Genomic DNA, 20,206 nt, shown 5'->3' with positions numbered 1-20,206 from the left:
CTGCCATGTACCTGTAGACACAGAGTTTTTACATAATTTCAGGCCGTGAGTCTAGAGAACTTATTCCTGCTCAGAGAAGGGGTAGGGACTGGCTCCTTTTCTCTGCCAGGACCGGCTCCTGGGAGGGGGCGGGGCCAACATGGCGCCGAGCGCCGGCTGAGCGGCGCTTTGGCGGCGGTGAGAGCTCTTCGTTCCTGGGGCGCTCGGCTGGCGGGAGGGGGTCGAGGGGTACCCCGGCCTAGACCCCTTGTCGGGTCTGTGCGGGGACCAGGAAGAGGACGGTTGGTGGCGTGTCCGTGCGCGTGGGGACTCTATGTGTTTGCATTGGAGGTATGATGGGGGATGAGGTGGGCTCCCGGCTCCTTCGAGCTGGACCCCCGGCCGGGGGACCGCGGGCCCGTTTTCCTGTTGGCTCTCGCTCAGGTTAGCCCTCGGTGAAGGCTTTCCGCCGACTCCACCGGCCTGAGGGGCTGTCGAGCGCTGTGAGCTCTTCCTGGCAGAGACCGCCGGGTGTTGAAGGATTCGTAGTTCGCCAGGACGCTGGGGCACGACCGCTTCCTGTACCCCGGCTCCAGGCGCAGAGTATGTGTGAATAAGTGTGTTCCCGGCAAATGAGACCAGAGTGGAGGAGGAGAGCTGGATGGGTAGGGAAGAACCAAATTCTCTTTGGTCTCCATCTTCTCACGCCCTCCGCGCGTCCGCCCCAGCCCCACCGACGCCCCGCAGTCGCAGTCGGTCTTGAACACTTTTGCATCCGTTTTCCCAATACCAGCTTCACGCGAGCCCCCTTCCTGCTGGCCAGACAGTAGATTCCAAGCTGGGGCCTGTACTTGCTCCTCTGGATAACACCGGTACCGAGTACGTATTGAGCGCTTAGATCTCTAATCCTCACAGTTCGTTCATTTACTCAGCAAATATGTATTGAATATTTACAGTGTCTCGGGCAACAGTCTGCTGACTTGGAACACATCAGTGAACACAATAGACAAAGCTCTCTGTCCATACGGCGCGGGAGGAGGAGGTGTGGTGATCTTCGATAAGAAATGATACAATATGGATTGGATGTTAGATGCCATGGGGAGGAAGAGGGTGGGGAGTGTGGTGTTAAACAGGGCGGCGGAAGTAGGCAGTCAGGCTGTCATCTGGGGAAGAGCATTCCAGGCAGAAGGAATAGCAAAGGCCGTGACCAAGAGCATGTCTCTCAGGTTTGAACGGCAAGGGGGGCAGTGGAGCTGGAAGAAGGAAGGAAAGGAGGTCAGAGATGTCATGCAGAGAGGGCCTTGTGGACCATAATAAGAATTTTGGGTTTTTCTGGATGGTAAATGGGGAGCCATTACAGAGTTTGAACAGTGACCCAATCTGACGTATAATTTGACAGAATCACTCTGGCAGCTGTGTTGGGAGTAGAAGTCAAGAGCCAGGTGAAAGCCGGAAGAGCTTCTGCGGAGGCTATTGAAGTTCTCCAGGTGATAGATGATGGGCACCTGCAGTGGGAATGGAGGAATCTGGTTGGATCACCTAGTGTAGTGGTTGGCAAACTGCGGCTCTTTGGCCCCTTGAGTGTGGCTCTTCCTAAGCCTTAGGAGTACCCTAATTAAGTTAATAACAATGTACCTACCTATATAGTTTAAGTTTAAAAAATTGGGCTCTCAAAAGAAATTTCAGTCGTTGTACTGTTGATATTTGGCTCTGTTGACTAATGAGTCTGCCGACCACTGGTCTAGACATTCTAACATTAAGCAGGTGAGGAGGAAGAACCAGAAAAGGAAACTGAGGGTAATGGCCAGTGAGGTAGGAGGAAAACCAGAAGTTGGTGCCACAGTGGAGTAAAAAAATAGTTTTCAGAAAGTAGTAGTCAGCTATGCTATGTACTGCTTTTGAGGTGAAAGAAGATGAGGACAGTGGGCCTTGGATTTGGCAATGTGAAGTCATCCGTGACCTTGAGAGTTTCAGGGACCTAGAGGGACAAAGGCCTGATTGGAGTAGGTTCAAGAGAGGAGAGGAGAATTAGAAACAAAGTTAAGACAACTTTTTGAGGGAGTTTTATTGCAAGGAGGAGAAAAAATGGGGTATGTCATATAGAGAAAGTGAATAAAAGATTTGTCTTAGTGTTTAATTTGGTAAAATACACATAAAGCCCACCATCTTAACCATTTTAAAGTGTAGTTTAGTGGCAGTAAATACATTCACATTGTTGTGTAACCATCACGACAATCCATTTCCAGAACTCTTCACATTGTAGAACTGAAATTCCATCCCTATTAAACAATAACTTCCCATTCCCCCTCCGCCAGCCCCTAGCAACCACCGTTCTACTTTCTGACTCTGAGTTTGGCTACTTTAAGACCCTCACACGAGTGGAATCATACCATATTTGTCCTTTTGTGACTGGCTTATTTCAATCAGCATAATGTCCTCGGGGTTCATTCATGTTGTAGCATGTGTCAGAATTTCCTTCTTTTTAAGGCTGTTTTTAAGCTAGGGAAAATAACTGCATTTTGTAGGCTGATGGAAATGATCTGGTAGGTTGAGAAATTGATGACAGAGGGAGATGGGACAAACACTGGAACAATGCTGGAGGTGGTGTCGGGCATGACCAGTTTCTCTGTAGTAACAGGTGGGAAGGCAGGTATGTGGATACAGTGCTACTCAGTGGGTAGACATGGTGAAAGCCTGGAGGTCCCTTCTGATGGTCAGAAGTGGGGAAGGAGAAAGGCTGTCACACAGGACAGAGGGAGACTGAGTCAGTGAGTTACAGTATGCTTGTCTGGCAGGATTAAGGGCCCATTTGAAGTTTGTGGCCATGAATTTAAAGTGGTAATTAGCCATGATGGTTGTGTATTTTTCTCATCATATTGAATTGTACAAGAATATAGGGTCAGGGTGTGAGAAGTTGTATTTAACCAGAACTGTATTTGTGTCAAGTAATAATGCAAGAAGGGACAAGAGAGAGGAAAGTATGCGTAAAACAACCTTAGGAAAAAAGGGTCTTCCGTATTTTATGGAAATGTGGAAACCCAAAGCAGGGACAGTTGAAGTAACCTGCCCTAGTAACACAGCACAGTAATGCTAGGGCTGGTATTTAAATTGAGGGTCAAGATCATTCCTACTGTGCCTCACTTGTATAGTGCCTGGCATAGTCAGAGCTCAATAAATATGTTGAACTGGATCGAATTGCTACCTCCTTCTGTTACACCCAATGCTGACTCATGCGGGGATGGACAGAAGGTACCACGAGTTCTTCCCTCCTCACATCCTCATTGTCCTCCGTTTGCTGTGGCCTCTCCTGAGCAGACAGCCCTCTACTTTGGGTCTCACATTTCTTTTTCTCTCTTCTGCCCACCCCTTCCCCCCAGGATCTCCCATCTCTCCACCCTGGGGCATCACCCTTCAGGGGAGGGAGGAAGAGCTCCAGAATGGCTGAGGAGAAGAAGCTGAAGCTCAGCAACACTGTGCTGCCTTCGGAGTCCATGAAGGTGGTGGCCGAATCAATGGGCATCGCCCAGATTCAGGAGGAAACCTGTCAGCTGCTGACAGATGAAGTCAGTTACCGCATCAAGGAGATTGCACAGGTAATCTGGCCCCTCCACCCAGCCCTGCATTGTATTGAGGAGGATGCCCAGGCTCCCTTCCTCGGGGTCTCAGGCTGACATTTGTTCTCCCACCCAGGATGCCTTAAAATTCATGCACATGGGGAAGCGGCAGAAGCTCACCACCAGTGACATTGACTATGCACTGAAGCTAAAGAACGTGGAGGTGATTGGGACACACAGGACTGAGATGGGCAGGGGGGTGAGAACAGGCCTCCCATGGGCCCCCTTCTCATCCTGCTGTCTTTCTCTCTCTCTCTCTCCTGAGATAGCCACTGTATGGCTTCCATGCTCAAGAGTTCATTCCTTTCCGGTTCGCCTCTGGTGGGGGCCGGGAACTCTACTTCTATGAGGAGAAGGAGGTTGACCTGAGTGACATCATCAATACCCCTCTGCCCCGGGTGCCCCTGGACGTCTGCCTCAAAGGTTGGGGGAAAGGAGAGCGGGGGCAGGGGAAGGAAAGGAGGGGCAATGCTTATGGGTTTAAGGAGACTCACAAGGATGAAACACTCAGTGTGAGATCCCTGGTGAGTGGCAGGAAGTGGGAACAGGAATGAAAACACATGTTTCTTAGTGTGGAGTGATTCCCTAGTATTCCTCTGCAGTTCAACTTGATACCTTCCTTCCTCACAGCTCATTGGTTGAGCATTGAAGGCTGCCAGCCAGCTATCCCAGAGAATCCACCTCCAGGTAACCTCCCTGCCCAGAGCCCATCCCTCTGTCTCTCCCCCCCACCCCGCCCCTCCTACCTCTCAACACTCTTGCAGCTGACTGCTTTCCCACCAGCTCCCAAAGAGCAGCAGAAGGCTGAGGCCACAGAACCCCTGAAGTCAGCAAAGCCAGGCCAGGAGGAAGATGGACCCTTGAAAAGCAAAGGTCAAGGGGCTGCTCCAGCTGATGGCAAAGGTCAGTACTGCTAGGCCAGGCCTCTTCGGCTCTTTCCCCAAAGCCAGATAGTCACTGTGAATTGGGTGAGGTCAGCCAGAAAGCCCCAGAAGGGACCAAGCAGCGTAAGGGAAGCCAGGTCTCCCCGGGTAGGTGAGTAGAGGGTCAGGGTTTCTCTGATACTGAGGCCGCTTCTGGAGCTTTCTTTTTCAAGCCCATCTTCCCAATTTACACAGGGAAAGAGAAGAAGGCACCACCCCTCCTGGAGGGGGGCCCTTTTCGATTAAAGCCCCGAAGTATCCATGAGTTGTCTGTGGAGCAGCAACTGTACTACAAGGAGATCACTGAAGCCTGTGTGGGGTCATGTGAAGCCAAGAGAGCGGTGAGGCCCCACCACCCTGCCTTTACCGCAGACCCCTTCTCCTGGAGGCCTCACAGGTTCTCCCCGGGGTATCTGCCCCCACCTCACTCATTCCCCTCCTCCCACAGGAAGCCCTTCAGAGCATCGCAACAGACCCAGGGCTCTATCAGATGCTGCCACGATTCAGCACCTTCATCTCAGAGGGGGTGAGAGGATTCAGACCCCTCCTCTGCTCCCATGTGGTCAAGGCCCTAGAATGAGGTTCCAGGGGGTGAGGAGTTGGCAGGGGAAGCCCATCTAAAGTGTCTCCCTGCCCTGTCACTTCTCCCTCCTATAGGTCCGTGTGAACGTGGTGCAGAACAACCTGGCCCTGCTCATCTATTTGATGCGCATGGTGAAGGCACTGATGGACAACCCTACGCTGTACCTAGAAAAATACGTGAGTGGTCCTGCCTACCCACCTCTTATCCCAGGCTTTGGAGACCTCACCGCCACCAACAGTAAGCCAGTAACCATAATTAGCTGCCTTATCACTTTTCTCTCAGGTGCATGAATTGATTCCAGCTGTAATGACCTGCATTGTGAGCAGACAGTTGTGTCTGAGGCCAGATGTGGACAATCACTGGGCACTCCGGGACTTTGCTGCCCGCCTGGTGGCCCAGATCTGCAAGCATTTCAGCACAACCACTAACAACATCCAGTCCCGGATCACCAAGACCTTCACCAAGGTGAGCCAGAATAAGGATCATAAGCCCTTTCACATCTCTACCTCAGGGTTGTCACCAGGACAATGAGAGCAGTGGTGGTGGGTCAGTTGTGGGTGGAAATTGAAAACAAGGGGCAGAGGGCAGAGGGATTGGGAATGGGACTTGAGCCGTATGCCATATATATCTGTAATGTCTTAATGATCTACAAGGAACGTGTGTTTATGAGACTTGGGTCCTTACCAATTAGGCTTTCAGGCCCATTTACCTGGATTTATTTTCCATCCCCTTACAGAGCTGGGTGGATGAGAAGACTCCATGGACTACACGTTACGGCTCCATTGCAGGCCTGGCCGAGCTGGGACATGATGTCAGTGGGGAAGCACTTGGGAGGGAGGCATCAAGAAGTCATAGTGGGCAATAGCCCACCACCTGGGAGACTCTGTGGTGACCCCAGGGCCCTGCCTTCTCCCCTTCCTTTTCATCAGGTGATTAAAACTCTGATTCTGCCACGGCTGCAGCAGGAGGGGGAGCGGATCCGAAGTGTCCTGGATGGCCCTGTGCTGAGCAACATTGACCGAATTGGAGCTGACCACGTGCAGAGCCTCCTCCTGGTGACCAGAACCCCCTGCCCTCCCCCTGCTTCTTCCCACTGATCCTCCCCCCCACACACACACTCTCACGCGCGCGCGCACACACACACACACACACGTACAATGTTTAGCAAGAATGTGGTCTTTTATTCATTTATCCCATCTTTGCCTCATATATTCAGAGCAACCTCAGAGTCCAATACTATTTAGCAGATGGAAAAGACTGAGGCACAAAGGAGTTAAATAAGAAATAAGAGGTCTTAAATCTCAAGGCTTCCAGACTGCACTACCCTTCATGCTTCTGCATCACTTTGGCCCATTCTGTGTACAGCAAATGCGCTATGGACCAAAACTACCTCTCAGATATTACCAGGGTATTCAGCATGTTCTCTGTTCACACCAATTGGTGCCTATGTTTTCTTATTAAGAAAAACCACAGCATTCCTTATACACACTGCTGTGCCAGCAGTTTGGCCTTCAACAAGAACATACTGAAATAGTAATAGCCTTTTTCATGCCTTCACCACGTTTCTGAGAATCCCAACCCTCTTCCTACCTGCTTTTTTTTTTTTTGCTTTATCTCTACAGAAGCACTGTGCCCCTGTTCTGGCAAAGCTGCGCCCACCACCTGACAATCAGGATGCCTATCGGGCAGAATTTGGGTCCCTTGGGCCCCTCCTCTGCTCCCATGTGGTCAAGGCCCGGGCACAAGCTGCTCTGCAGGCTCAACAGGTCAACAGGACCACTCTGACCATCACTCAGGTCAGTGACAGTCCGGGGAGGAGGAAGAGTGACCAGATGGAGAGGAGGAATGAAGAATAACGGGGGCGGGACAGAGCCCCAGTTTGCATTGGGATGTGGAATTATAGGCATGCCCATGCTGAGCATGAATTTTTCAAAACCCGGGGCCCTCCAAGTCAAAAGTTTTGGAGGCAGCTAAACCCCACCCCAGTGAGACCAACTCAGGAGCAAGATGAGCCCTTTTTCTTAGATGTTGATATTTTCTTCTTGCCTCTTCCTCCTACAGCCCCGACCCACGCTGACCCTTTCTCAGGCCCCTCAACCTGGCCCTCGGACCCCTGGCTTGCTGAAAGTCCCTGGCTCCATTGCACTGCCCGTCCAGACACTGGTGTCTGCACGAGCTGCTGCTCCACCTCAGCCTTCCCCTCCTCCCACCAAGTTTATTGTAATGTCATCGTCCTCTAGTGCCTCATCCACCCAACAGGTATGTAGAGCCCTATGGGACCAGGGATGATGGGAAGCATGTCACCATGCTGTCCTGAGAGACCCCAGAGTAGAGCCCAGTCACCTCTGGGCCCAAAACAGGAGCTAGAAGGAGCACTTCCCAGGGGCCCAGAAGGCCATAGCTTCTCCCCCTGAGGATGAATCAGAGGATTGATTATTTGGTTGGAGCAAGTGAGGTATTCCCCCAGGCCTGGGGAGTGGTGAGGATGCAAGATAACAGACACTAACTTTACGTTCTTTTCCCAGGTCCTGTCCCTCAGCACCTCAGCCCCTGGCTCAGGCTCCACCACCACCTCTCCTGTCACTACCACGGTCCCCAGTGTGCAGCCCATTGTCAAGCTGGTCTCCACTGCCACAGCTGCACCTCCCAGCACTGCCCCCTCTGGCCCCGGCAGTGTCCAGAAGTACATAGTGGTCTCTCTTCCCCCAACAGGGGACGGCAAAGGAGGCCCCCCCACCTCCCACCCTTCCCCAGTCCCTCCCCAGTCCTCAGCCCCTTCCCCACTTGGGGGCAGTGCCCTCTGTGGGGGAAAACAGGAAGCTGGAGATAGTCCTCCTCCAGCTCCAGGGACTCCAAAGGCTAATGGCTCCCAGCCCCCTGGATCTGGCTCGCCTCAGCCTGCCCCTTGATGCTGTCACACATCTGCCAACCTTCTCTTCCCAAGAGTCTCTCTCTCTCTCTCTCTGCACACACACACACGCTGGGTGGAAGGAAGTAGTCATCTGCTTCCTTCACCTTAACTTTCTTTTTAGATATTGTACAGCCAGCTCCTCATAATAAAAGTTTGATTTATAAGTTCTGATTCACCTCAGTCCTTCCTGTGTCCGATACAATGGAAGGATCTAACCTGTTGAGCCCTGTGGTCTCTAGAACTTGGGTCTCTTCCAGCCAGATCCATAACCACAGGCCAGAACGATGGAGAAGACAGTATTGTCCTCCTCCTGAAACACAGGCCACCGTCTTTTCTGCCCATGTCCTTGTTTGGGGAGCCTCAGATCCGAATGACATAAGCATCACTGTGGCTTAGGTGTCGCACCCACTTGTGGGGGTTGGCATTGCTGCAGTGTCTGAATGCCAACCTGAGGAAGCGAACCTGGAGGCCGGAGCACGTGTGCCGGGGAAGTTCAAAGGAGAGGCTCGCAGGGCCCAGCCCCAGAGGAGGGGCTGAGGTGGAATGTCCTTGACCAGGAGGCCCGGGCAGACCTGGGACTTCCATCTGTGAGGGACAGAGGCAGAGCGATGAGTGCCGAAGACAGAGAGGAAGGTGGGCAGGGGAGCCGTGGGGCCAGGAAGGTGATTATATTAGTGGGAACAACGCAGCAACTATATTAGGAGACATGAGTTGGGGCTGAAAATGGAGGGAGAAGTGGGCCCTAGAGAATCAGCAGCTGATACCTGGAAAAGGCCTGAGAGCTGAGAGCCTCCTTGCACCCGAGGCAGGTCCCAGCGAAGGGCTCCATCCCACAGCTCTGCCTTCTGCTCTGGGCTACTCAGCTCCTGAGACAGGCTGGAGTTTGGAAAGGTGCTGGGCTCAGCCCGACTGCCTCAGGGGCAGACCACTTCCACCCCCGCAGTATATACTCTCCTCCCCAGTGCCATCCTGTTGTCCAGGGAAGCTGGTAAAACCATAATGCACACACACTAACCTGACCACCCCTCGAGGCAGGGGAAGATGAAGCCTGATATTGAGAGCCTGGCTGCAAACATGAAAGGAACAGAGTCAGCCCCAGAAAGGTAGTGACTTGTCTCCACATTTCATTAATGTCACAGCTGGAATTCAGCACAAGTTCCACCCCACCCCCTTCCCAAACTCTCCAGCCTCTAACTAAACTGATTCCTAGGCTGGTGGCTGCATCTGAAGGCCATAGCGACAGGTATCGATCTGGGCCCTTTCTCCTACTCCCTATAGCTGAACTAGTCTTGGCTACCCCCACTCATACCTCTTTGGGGGCAAGTCACATCGTAACTTCAGATAAACCTGGAGCCTGGATGAGAGAATACGACACCGTTACTCTAGCCCAAGCATGTCAAACTCATGGCTGGCATGCAAACGAGGCATGCGGCCCACTGGCCGTGGGTTTGACATGCTTGCTCTAGCCATATCCTACTGGCATCTCACCAGCCCCCATACATGTACTGCAGGAAGGAGAGAAGGGCTGAAATCTACTCGACTCTGTTAGTCAGTAGTGTTCATGGGGCTGAGTCCACGTGGAGGGAGGGTGCCTTTTTCTAATTTGTAACCTATACCACTAACCACCGTGCCTCCACAATAAACCTACCTATTGACGTGGGTTCCAGAGAAGTTCTAGAACTGGAAATGGTCTCACCTGCCTGAGCCTCGATCCCACTGCACAGAGGGAAAGAGCCGGAAGGGAAGCGGGGAGGGGAGGTCATCTGAGAGCTGGTACCGCATCACAGTCAGCTAAGATGAGGGAGAAACGGAGACCAGTTTGGTCCCCTCACACCTGAACTGCCTCCCTTCCCTTGGGTAGATGGCATATGCTAGGCCAGCCCACCCTGACCTCGCCCTGAGGTGGCTGCAAGCGGAGTATTCGATGAGACTCAAATTCATCCAGTTGCACCGAGCTGTGAAATGAGACTTCATCCACCCGAATTCCTGGCCCATAACCTAGAAAGAAAGACTCCTCTGCTAAGCCATATTTTGGGAGAGAAGAGCAGGGATGGGATAGGGATCTGTCTCTAACTTCTCTGCATGAAGCTTCTGGTAGGAGAGAAAGACCCACTTTTTTCTCACCTCTCAGTTCCGACTTCCCCACACAAAATTCTTCTGTCAAGCCAATGCGCATCTCTGCCAGAGAACAAGGACATCAGAAAAGGCCCCCAAATACCACCACAAACCCCACCAAGAAGTCTGTCCCACACCCAACCCTAGGCCCACCCTGCAGACTTCTCACCAGAGCCACTGGGAAGAAAGCTCTTGAGTCGGATCTCCCCCTGCACATCCACCTTCAGCAGTGAGCCCTGAGAGTGGCAGAGACGTTAGTGCCCAGAGATGACCTCCCCAAATGTGTTTGCCAGATACTACCTGTCCCCAGCTCCAGGGCGGGGGCCCAAACTTACATTAGATGCTATCAGTACGGACAGTCTCTCAACCACATCCAAAAACACTTCATTCTTTTGGCTCTGAGGAAGAGAGGGCATTTGGGTAGTTGGAGGCTGAACAGCCTGTATTCTAAAACGGACAGAGCAGTGGACGCTAGGGCCAGGGTGGGGGACACGAGGTATGGGAAGGGACTGGATTATCCAAACCTAGGAGAGGTGGGAAGATATGCAGGCATCTTGGACTCTGGGATCCCCCAAAACAGAATCAGAGGGTCTGAACCTGTTTAGCGTCCCTCACCTGGTCAGAACGGCTGGACAGGACGGGGCGGCTGGCTGCACTGCTGGGGGCCACTTTGCTCTGTTGTGTCTCAGCCCCAAACTGCAAAGCACCCGAAGCAATCAGTCCTCCAGGTCTGACACTCCCGGCCGAACCTTCTCCCTCCTGGTCCTCTGTCCCTCTACTCACCAAGCCCACGCTGCTGAGATCGAAGAGGCTGAAGGGTTTGCTGACCACAGCCTCGGTCTGGATGAAGTTCCTCAGCATCTCTGTGGATGTGGTCTGCACATAGCCATAATCCTACCGACGGGGAAGAGCCGTTTTAGGGGGGCCCCTGGAGCAAAGAGGTGAGATGGAGTGGCCTTGGCCTCACCATCAAGGAACAGCTCTTTAGGGAACAGGGCCAACCAAGGACATCTCGGAGCCTTACCAACACCTCATCCAGGAGTTCATAGACAAGGGCCACGTTGCGGGAGATGGTCCCCTCTCCCAGGGAGCCGCAGTAATCGCCCAGGAGGGTGGCCAACCTGAGAAAAAGGATGGCGTGTGCCTCTCTTCCTCCTCTCACCCCCAACACCCAGCTGCCCCGCCCCGCCCTCCTCACCGAGAGAGCAGCTCTAGGAGGCTGAAGGGAGAAATGTTTTCTGAAGTCGTGGCCACCAAATAGAGACCACTGTGTCTGATGTGAACAAAATGCCGGTCATCGTGGTGCTGAGGCAGAAAGGGGGGGTGGGGGGGAGAGAAAGCGTCAGGAAGGGAGTTGTGCTTAAGGGCCCACGAGATTTTAGCTGGTACCCCGATTCCCCAACTGCCCAGCAGTGCGACCTCGGGCGAATCAGAAACCTCCCAAGGGCCCAGTCTCCCCAAGTGTAAAGTGGGGTTCATGAGAGTTCCTTCCTCATGCGAGGAGCTGTGCCTGCTATATCGTTAGCGCTCAATAAACTTTCCTCAATATTATTTGGAGGAATGCACGACCCCCACCCCAATGGGAAGCTCTCAAGGACACAGCCCCGAGGGGGAGGAAGCGTCCCCTCCACCCGAACCTGCCAGAATAGCACTCCAACCCCCTGTGGTTACCATGACAACCGGGGACTCTTCTCCAGGCAGTCCCGTCAGCTTCCGGTAGAAGAGCTCGGCCACATCCCGGCCTCCACTGTCCCCGCGGACTGACCCGGTTGAAGGACAGCTAAGGAGCCGGAGACACAAGCTAGCTCTGGGACACTACTCCCACCCCAGCCTCCCCCCGTGGACTCGTGGGTCAAGGATACAGTCCTTGTAGATGAGTGGGTCGCCCTTGGAGGACAGGATGAAGAACTGGGAAATCATGGCCGTTCTGCAGAGTGGACAAGAAGAGGAAAGGGACGGCAGCCCCGAACAAAGGGACGCGTGTAGGCTGGCCCTTTAAGACCGACTCTCCTCTGACGCGGGAAATCCGGCGCCTGCCCCACCCCGCCCAACCTGTCTCTTTCACCACCCACGTCGCTTCCCCGTCACTCAGCCCAGGTTCGCCTGGTGATTGGTCGAGGCTGGGCCCGCGGCGAGAGGGCGGGACAGAGGACCTCTTATCGGATTGGCCCATACGCGTCTGCGCCGGTCACGTGTTGGGCGACGTTTCGCGCCAATTTCGGTTGGTCAGCCACAGTCTGCAGCGGGAACGTTAGCTGCTACGGGAGAGTGAGAACCCGAGCGCGCCAACTGCTGCTGCACGGTCCTCAGCAGCGATGGCTCTTAAGGACTATGCGCTGGAGAAAGGTGAGGGTCTGCAAGCTTGGGAGGGACGTCCGGCGCGGGAACTCGCCCGGCCAGCACCTGTTGATGTGAGCTAGGGTCCTGGGGGCCGCTCGGCGCGCGAGGCCAGAGCCGGGGTCCAGAAGCGGCGTGGCTAAGGCACACGGTGCCTGGGAGGCACGTGAAGACCCGAGGTCGGAGAAGAGCTAGTGATGGTGTCCGGGAAAGGAGTGGGGGCGGCGGATAGTCCCGCTGGGGGTTCGAGTGGAGACGATCGCGCCTGGGCGAGACCGGGACCTCGGAAGGTCTTATCTAGGGCGTAGAGTCGGGCCCCGCTCGCCCCGCTACCTTCCGCGCGCTTCGGCATTCCCAAGCAGCCGCCTTCTCCCGGGATGTCGAAGCCCCGGGGGCGGGCTGACCCGGGCCGCTGCGCGCGGGGATTGGCCATTTTAGTCCATCCTACAAGCGGAAGTGAAGGCGGGCGGAAGTTGCGCGACGCCTCGGAGGGAGCTCCGTGTGTAAACAGTGTCCTTCCGCGCGGTAGCCTCCGAGAGGGCTGCCGAGAGCGGGGGCGTGCCTGGAATTAAGGGTTTTTGTGCGAATCTTAGAGGAGGTAGTATGGGACCAAGAGGGGGACGACGGAGTGCGCTGGACCAGCTGGCCAGTGGCCGGACCGGCCCCCCCGGCGGAGGAATCCCGCGCTGTGAGGCGGCAGCATCTGGGCCCATGTGCTTCTTTGTTTACTAAGAGCGGAAGCAGTGGCGGCCGAGGGGGTGGGGTGGAGGATGGGACTAGTAGTGGCATAGGTTTAGGGCACCGAAAGAAAACGGGGAATGGTAGTTATGGAAGAAAAGCTGAGAACCTTGAGACTTGAGTTTGCTGCTGGGAGTTGGGAGGCCTTTGGGAACGGGCACCGAGATTTCTAACGAAGGCAGACACTATAATTACCCCAGGGGGAGGGTGTTGGGCAATTTTTCAACTGCCAAGTGCCCCCTTATTTATATAAAAACAGACTTGTGAAAGGAGTTCTGCCCAGTTTGGGGAAAATTACGTGGGGTGGGGTGATTTAAATGTTCATATAACTAATTAGTCACTTAAACAAGAGTGGGTTTCTTAGATTTCTGTCCAGGGTTTGCAAAAAGGTACCTCAAAGAAAGGAAGGTTGATCATCATGATTTTATATTTACATTATAGAAAAAGTGAAGAAATTCCTACAAGAGTTTTACCAGGATGACGAGTTTGGCAAGAAGCAGTTCAAGTATGGGAACCAGTTGGTAAGTCTAAGATTGGAGGGAATGGTACCTTGAGCTGTAAGGTGGCCTGGCTTATTTCAACACGTCCATCTGTCTGTAAATGATGTATGTTTAGTGCAGTACCTGGTACTTGGTAAGTGATATGGTCCTACATTTGTGATAATTGAGGTGTTCCTAGGAGTTGGGAAGCTGTCTTTTGGGGGGTTTAAGAAGTGAGTACTGCTGTCCCACACTATTTCTCCCCTGGGGAGACCTGGAATCTGTCCTGAGCTCACAGTGAAGGGTCCTTGCATGAGCACAGTAAACTTGACTCTGGGGTCTTCCCAACTCTTCCCCACCCCAGGTTCGACTGGCTCATCGGGAACAAGTGGCAATGTACATAGACCTAGATGATGTGGCCGAGGAGGACCCTGAGCTGGTAGACTCAATTTGTGAGAACACCAAGCGCTATGCGAGGCTCTTTGCTGATTCTGTTCAAGAGCTGCTGCCTCAGTACAAGGAGAGGGAGGTGAGTGCAAGAAAATTCAGGGCAAAGAACTTTTCTGTTTTCTGAGCTAGTAGGAAGGAGGGATGATTTCTGCCTGCTGACCTTTGTGCCCCATCCTGCCCCTCATTCTTCCCATGTTCCTTCCTTTGCCTGTAGGTGGTAAATAAAGATGTCCTGGATGTTTACATTGAGCACCGACTGATGATGGAGCAGCGGAGCCGGGACCCTGGGGCAGCCCGAAGCCCCCAGAACCAGTACCCTCCTGAACTCATGCGAAGATTGTGAGTGATCGCAGTGGGGAAGGGTGTGGGAATTTGTTCTTCAGGACCTTGCTAATGACTATTTTCTCTCTCAGTGAACTGTACTTTCAAGGCCCAAGTAGTAATAAGCCTCGTGTGATCCGGGAAGTGCGGGCTGACTCTGTAGGGAAATTGGTAACTGTACGTGGAATTGTCACTCGTGTCTCTGAAGTTAAACCCAGAATGGTGGTGGCCACTTACACTTGTGACCAGTGTGGGGCAGAGACCTACCAGCCGGTATGTATGAAGTAGGGATGGGAATGCACTTGTTAGTGTTTTTCGTAAGAATTTCTGTCTATGAGGTTTATCCTTTTCTCCGTTTACTGTAAAATACATCTGTGTTTTCACCTTTCATTCTTTTTCTGATATATAGACCATCCATTTGTGTTTTTGATCCCTGTCAACTGTTACCCCAGAATAGTTCAAGATATTCTTGACAGTTCTGTGATGATAAAACATGATGCAAGTGACTGACTCTGAGTGGTTCATTTTCTTCTGACTTCCTTTGATGCTTTCTTATATCCTAGATCCAGTCTCCCACTTTCATGCCTCTGATTATGTGTCCGAGCCAAGAGTGCCAGACCAACCGTTCAGGAGGGCGACTATATTTACAGACACGTGGCTCCAAATTCATAAAATTCCAGGAGATGAAGATGCAAGAACATGTGAGTTTTGGGGGTGTTGCCCAGGGGAGATGGAGCTTGGGAGTCGATTTGAATACTATAGTCACTCACAAGTGGAAGAAAGAAAGTAGAGGAGGAGGAGGTGAGGCAGAGAAGTCACCTAGAGCAGGAGGGATATTTAACTGAAGCTTTGAGCTGGGGAGAGGTAAAGGAGATCTCTGCTTTCGTATTCCTGTTGCCTGGTCTGAAGCTAGGGTGGGTCAAGAAGTAGGAGAGTGGGATCCCTAGGCAGGAGCTTAGATCCTAAAGGGCCTTATGTTTCTTTTTCCCTGCGTGTGCACCCTTATCCCCCAGAGTGACCAAGTGCCCGTGGGAAATATTCCTCGTAGCATCACGGTGTTGGTAGAAGGAGAGAACACACGGATTGCCCAGCCTGGGGACCACATCAGTGTCACTGGTATCTTCTTGCCAATCTTGCGCTCTGGGTTCCGGCAGGTGGTACAGGTAAGAAAGAGAGTTTGAAGGGAGGGAATGTTCCCTTTTCCCCCTTGCCCACTCTCACCACACCTACAGAGAAAACTATTAACCGCAAAACAAAATAGAACAAAGGGTTTTATCGGGAACTCCTTCCTGAAGGAATAATGTGGTCTTCTTTCATATCATGGTCTTTTCCTGTTCAAGGGTTTGCTCTCAGAAACTTACTTGGAAGCCCATCGGATTGTGAAGATGAGTAAGAGTGAGGATGATGAGTCTGGGTCTGGAGAACTGAGCAAGGAGGAGCTGAGGCAAATTGCAGGTGAAGAGCTGGGGGAAAGACCAGGAATGTTTCTTCGTAGCACTTTTTTTCCTAATTTTCACTTTGCCCTCAGAGGAGGATTTCTACGAAAAGCTGGCAGCCTCCATTGCTCCAGAAATATATGGGCATGAAGATGTAAAGAAGGCGCTGCTGCTCCTTCTGGTGGGAGGTGTGGACCAGTCTCCTCGGGGCATGAAAATCAGGGGTAAGAGGAAATGATACTGTGATGCTTGCATAGTTCAGCAGATTGAATTCTGAAGAGATGTACCACTTGTCTGATGTATCTGCTATAAAACGTTTGCTGGTACTAGCATAAGCAAAGTGCCACTACTAATTTGCTTTAAAAAAAAAAAAAAAGAAAAAGAAATGAGGGGGAGGCTCTGACGAGGGAAGGCAAGACTTGGCATCTTGGCTTCATGGGCACCAGAATGGATCAGAAGAAACGATCCTGAGTATGGGAGTGGGGTAGGCTCTGTTGGACAACTTGCATTAAGAGAACAGTCGCAGGGGCTTTCTTTTTCCAGGCAACATCAACATCTGCCTGATGGGGGATCCTGGTGTGGCTAAGTCTCAGCTCCTGTCTTACATTGATCGCCTGGCCCCCCGCAGTGAGTAATCAGACTCGGGGAGGGAGGTAAATGTAGAAACAAGAATAGGATCACCACATTTATTCTCTTCTTTGGGGATTTGAAAGGTGGGAGAGGGTTGGGGAAGGGAGATAGATCTTTACCCAGGAAGGCCTGGTTGAGCAAGTAGATTAGATCAGTGCAGGCCTCATTTCATTGTCCCCATTACTTGTGTGTGTCCTTGCCTTATTCTTGCTCTTTCCCTTGTTCCTGTACCTTTTGCTAAACATGTCTGCTTGTTTCCTGTCTTCCTGACCCTGCCATTTAGGCCAGTACACAACAGGTCGCGGCTCCTCTGGAGTGGGGCTTACAGCAGCTGTGCTGAGAGACTCTGTAACTGGAGAACTGACCTTAGAGGGTGGGGCCCTCGTACTGGCTGACCAGGGTGTGTGCTGCATCGATGAGTTTGACAAGATGGCTGAGGCCGACCGCACAGCCATCCATGAGGTCATGGAGCAACAGACTATCTCCATTGCCAAGGCAGGCATTCTAACCACCCTCAATGCCCGTTGCTCCATCTTGGCTGCTGCCAACCCTGCCTATGGGCGCTACAACCCTCGCCGCAGCCTGGAACAGAACATACAGCTTCCTGCCGCACTCCTCTCTCGATTTGACCTTCTCTGGCTAATCCAGGACCGCCCTGACCGAGACAATGACCTACGGTGAATTAAGCTCAACACTCAAAGAGACATATCTTAGAGATGATTGGGAGGGAGGAGAAATTGGAAAGCCCTCAAATGCTCATGAAAATGGTTCCACAATTCTTAGGGAAATGGTGGGTCTGGGCTGAAACGCTGGTAAGGATTTCTTGGTAATGTTTTTCCCTGCCACACTGTGAGGCAATGGGGCCCGGGGAAGAGGAAGATAAGAGTTGGGGCACAGGGTGCATAGCACCAAAAAGAGTGTTCCTCCTTGCCTCCACTATTCCCAGGTTGGCCCAGCATATCACCTATGTACACCAGCACAGTCGGCAGCCTCCCGCCCAGTTTGAACCTTTGGACATGAAGCTTATGAGGTAGGAGAGCTGAGTAAGGAAGGACAGGTCTGCTTCACCTTGTGTGGTAGTATCTTGGGCCTTGTGTGTCTCTTGAAAAAACTTTTCAGTCTTACTACCACCCTGCCCATCCCTTTCTATGTTATGGGTCTGAGAACATTGAATCTAGTCCCCCCGCCCAGGCTGGCCACAGAAGAACACACATCAGAACTAATCTTGCACATCACTGGCCTGTCTTGGATGAGGCAGGCTCAGATTCTAGGCAAGGCTGGGTCCTGCTCCAAGGACACTTTGTCACGATGTTCTCCACAGGTCTGTGCAAGGGCTCCTAATAGTCCCTCAAGTTTTTCTTCCCTGTTACCTGTTCTCTTCAAGTAAACAGTTGTCTTAAGGCAAACAAAATATATTTGTCCCCTTTAGCCATAATCATGTTCAGGAGAAGACTTGACCATCTCTAGTTACAAGTGGATTTGTCTTACTCATGCATAAGCCATTTTCCTTAAAAATCGAAATAATTTTAAATGTACCAAGAAATCTATCAGTGATATTCAAGCCACACAGATAATCCGCTATTTTTTTTTCTTCTACTTAAAAATTCCTCCCTAACCCCAAGAGTTTTGTTTGTTTGTTTTTTTCGGGTTTTTTTGTTTATTTTTGTTGATTTCAGAGAGGAAGGGAGAGAGATACAGAAATATCACTGATGAGAGAGAATTATTGATTGGCTGCCTCCAGCACGTCCCCAAGCCCACAACCCGGGCACATGCCCTTGACCAGAATTGAACCCAGGACCTTTCCGTCTGCAGGCTGATCCTCTATCCACTGAGCTAAACCAGCAAGGGCAAGAGTTTTCTTAAATGGGAAATTTACACGGAAAAAGCATACTCTCCCAAATCTCGCTTGCTTTCTCACAGACGATACATAGCTATGTGCCGGGAGAAACAGCCCACGGTGCCAGAGTCTCTGGCCGACTATATCACAGCAGCATACGTGGAGATGAGGCGAGAGGCTTGGGCTAGTAAGGACGCCACCTATACTTCTGCCAGGACCCTGCTGGCTATTCTGCGACTATCCACTGCTCTGGTGAGTGCCCCAGTTCCTATTCTGCTGGAGGGTTATCTGTTTTGACTATTACTGGGCAGCCTGCAGTAACACTGTCCTTTCTCATTGCCTCCTCCCTTCCACTCAGGCCCTGCTGGGGCTAAAGTGCTGACAGTGCAGATAGTGGTCCTCTCGTGCTACCGCACTGTGGGTACTTGCTGCTCCAGCAGGGCATGCACAGCGTCCATGGAGGGAAAGGCCTTTCTGCTCAAACCTCACTGGGGGTGGGTGGGGTGAATTTCATTATGTCCTAGATCCTGTGCTAGAAATCTTCATTTCTGTCCTCACATCTTGGACCTTAGTCCTGGGGGCTCCAAAGTGCTGTTCGTGCAGGTAGTGTGTTTACCTGACCTACTGCTGAGCTAGCACTTCCCGAGCCCCAGGGATACCTCTCTGCCAATCGCTTTCTTGGCTGAGCTCCCCAAGCTCCATCTGTCATGGTGGGGAGCCCACTGGAATTCAGAAGGGTCTAGTCTCCCTCGCAGGACAGCTGAACACCGGGACTGGCCAGTGTTGAGAGGCGGAGACTTGGGCAATTGCTGGACGCTGCCCTGGGCATTGCACTTGTCTCGGTCTGACAGTGCCGGCCCCACACTGCGGATGTTTATAGGGGAGGGGAGGGGGCCTCCACTGGTTTTCTGAGTAGGCAACACAGAAGGGGGTTCCCTGACTGTTCCACTCCCCTCCTCCTGTTCCCATCTGTCCCTACCTTCCCCTTAGGCACGTCTGCGAATGGTGGACACAGTAGAAAAGGAAGATGTGAATGAAGCCATAAGGCTAATGGAGATGTCAAAGGACTCACTACTGAGTGACAAGGGACAAACAGCTAGGTGAGTGGTTTAATGGAAGAGGAAAACTTAAGCAGACCACTGAACCTGTGGCTTCTGCAATGACACATGTATGATGGTGGCTTCAGAATTGTAATACCACTATTCTCTGACACGTTGGGTGCTCTTGTTTGTACCCTGACCTTACACACCAACACTTGTTGCCTTCAGGACCCAAAGACCAGCAGATGTGATATTTGCCACTGTCCGGGAGTTGGTCTCAGAAGGCCGAAGTGTCCGGTTTTCTGAGGCGGAGCAGCGCTGCGTATCTCGTGGTTTCACACCTGCCCAGTTCCAGGCAGCTCTAGATGAGTATGAGGAATTAAATGTCTGGCAGGTCAATACTGCCCGGACTCGGATCACTTTTGTCTGATTCCAACCTACTTGTGACGCTAGGGTCTACTCTGCAGTGTGTGTGCAAACGTCCCTCCCCCTTCCTTTAAAGGCCTAAATTGCCCTTGAGGGGAAAAGAGAATCCCTTCTTTTTTCTGAGCTGCACTTGTTTTATTCATTCCTTTAGCTAATAAAGTGTTTATAGATTGCTGCCTTTTGTTAAAATGAGGTATTGTGTGTGTTCTAGATGCACATCCTGTTTGCTTTATACTTGTCTTCTTTCATCCACTCCATAAATGCACTGAGTATAAAGTACCTGCCAGGCATCCATATAGACATGGGATGCAGTGAGATGAGAATCCCACTGTACAGAGACTGTTTTCCCCAGATTTCCTTTGGGCTCAAGTGTATACTGAGGTGCCA

General features: G+C 52.1%; 3 protein-coding genes across 7 annotated transcripts; 2 read left to right on the top strand and 1 right to left on the bottom strand.

Moving 5' to 3' along the window:
• Nucleotides 1-116: 116 nt before the first annotated feature.
• TAF6 (TATA-box binding protein associated factor 6) lies at nt 117-8,174 on the top strand. 3 transcript variants are annotated; one of them, XM_081088751.1, is made up of 16 exons: nt 117-644; nt 773-858; nt 3,357-3,572; nt 3,670-3,756; nt 3,863-4,016; nt 4,224-4,280; nt 4,377-4,496; nt 4,712-4,857; nt 4,965-5,042; nt 5,174-5,275; nt 5,382-5,564; nt 5,836-5,910; nt 6,029-6,154; nt 6,722-6,895; nt 7,161-7,358; nt 7,625-8,174. In XM_081088751.1, exons 3-16 carry the CDS (start codon nt 3,417-3,419, stop codon nt 8,006-8,008), a joined length of 2,040 nt encoding a protein of 679 aa, XP_080944877.1. In that variant the 5' UTR covers nt 117-644; nt 773-858; nt 3,357-3,416; the 3' UTR covers nt 8,009-8,174. The 3 variants fall into 3 exon arrangements, with proteins under 3 accessions (XP_080944877.1, XP_080944878.1, XP_080944879.1); XM_081088752.1 differs by lacking the exon at nt 773-858 and having other exon boundaries at nt 123-177; XM_081088753.1 differs by lacking the exon at nt 773-858 and having other exon boundaries at nt 131-330.
• Nucleotides 8,151-12,069, bottom strand: AP4M1 (adaptor related protein complex 4 subunit mu 1). Its single transcript, XM_081088757.1, has 15 exons — nt 11,988-12,069; nt 11,797-11,885; nt 11,324-11,430; nt 11,150-11,246; nt 10,909-11,019; nt 10,741-10,821; nt 10,461-10,523; nt 10,295-10,361; nt 10,135-10,188; nt 9,902-10,008; nt 9,707-9,801; nt 9,320-9,364; nt 9,026-9,076; nt 8,775-8,886; nt 8,151-8,595 (listed from the first exon to the last, which is right to left on the bottom strand). The coding sequence occupies exons 1-15, from the start codon at nt 12,043-12,045 to the stop codon at nt 8,371-8,373; spliced, it is 1,362 nt and encodes a 453-aa protein (XP_080944883.1). The 5' UTR covers nt 12,046-12,069; the 3' UTR covers nt 8,151-8,370.
• On the top strand, nt 11,888-19,994 carry MCM7 (minichromosome maintenance complex component 7). 3 transcript variants are annotated; one of them, XM_081088745.1, is made up of 15 exons: nt 11,888-12,471; nt 13,642-13,721; nt 14,044-14,208; nt 14,344-14,468; nt 14,543-14,723; nt 15,014-15,151; nt 15,464-15,613; nt 15,791-15,905; nt 15,979-16,110; nt 16,430-16,513; nt 16,800-17,193; nt 17,463-17,546; nt 18,437-18,605; nt 19,344-19,453; nt 19,622-19,994. In XM_081088745.1, the coding sequence occupies exons 1-15, from the start codon at nt 12,441-12,443 to the stop codon at nt 19,821-19,823; spliced, it is 2,160 nt and encodes a 719-aa protein (XP_080944871.1). In that variant the 5' UTR covers nt 11,888-12,440; the 3' UTR covers nt 19,824-19,994. The 3 variants fall into 3 exon arrangements, with proteins under 3 accessions (XP_080944871.1, XP_080944872.1, XP_080944873.1); XM_081088747.1 differs by lacking the exon at nt 11,888-12,471 and adding an exon at nt 12,962-13,150; XM_081088746.1 differs by lacking the exon at nt 17,463-17,546.
• The last annotated feature ends 212 nt before the right edge of the window (nt 19,995-20,206 follow it).

This window comes from Myotis nattereri, assembly GCF_964212035.1.
Source record: "Myotis nattereri genome assembly, chromosome: 4".
NCBI classification, from domain to species: domain Eukaryota; kingdom Metazoa; phylum Chordata; class Mammalia; order Chiroptera; family Vespertilionidae; genus Myotis; species Myotis nattereri.
This window is presented reverse-complemented; position numbering and strand designations above follow the sequence as displayed.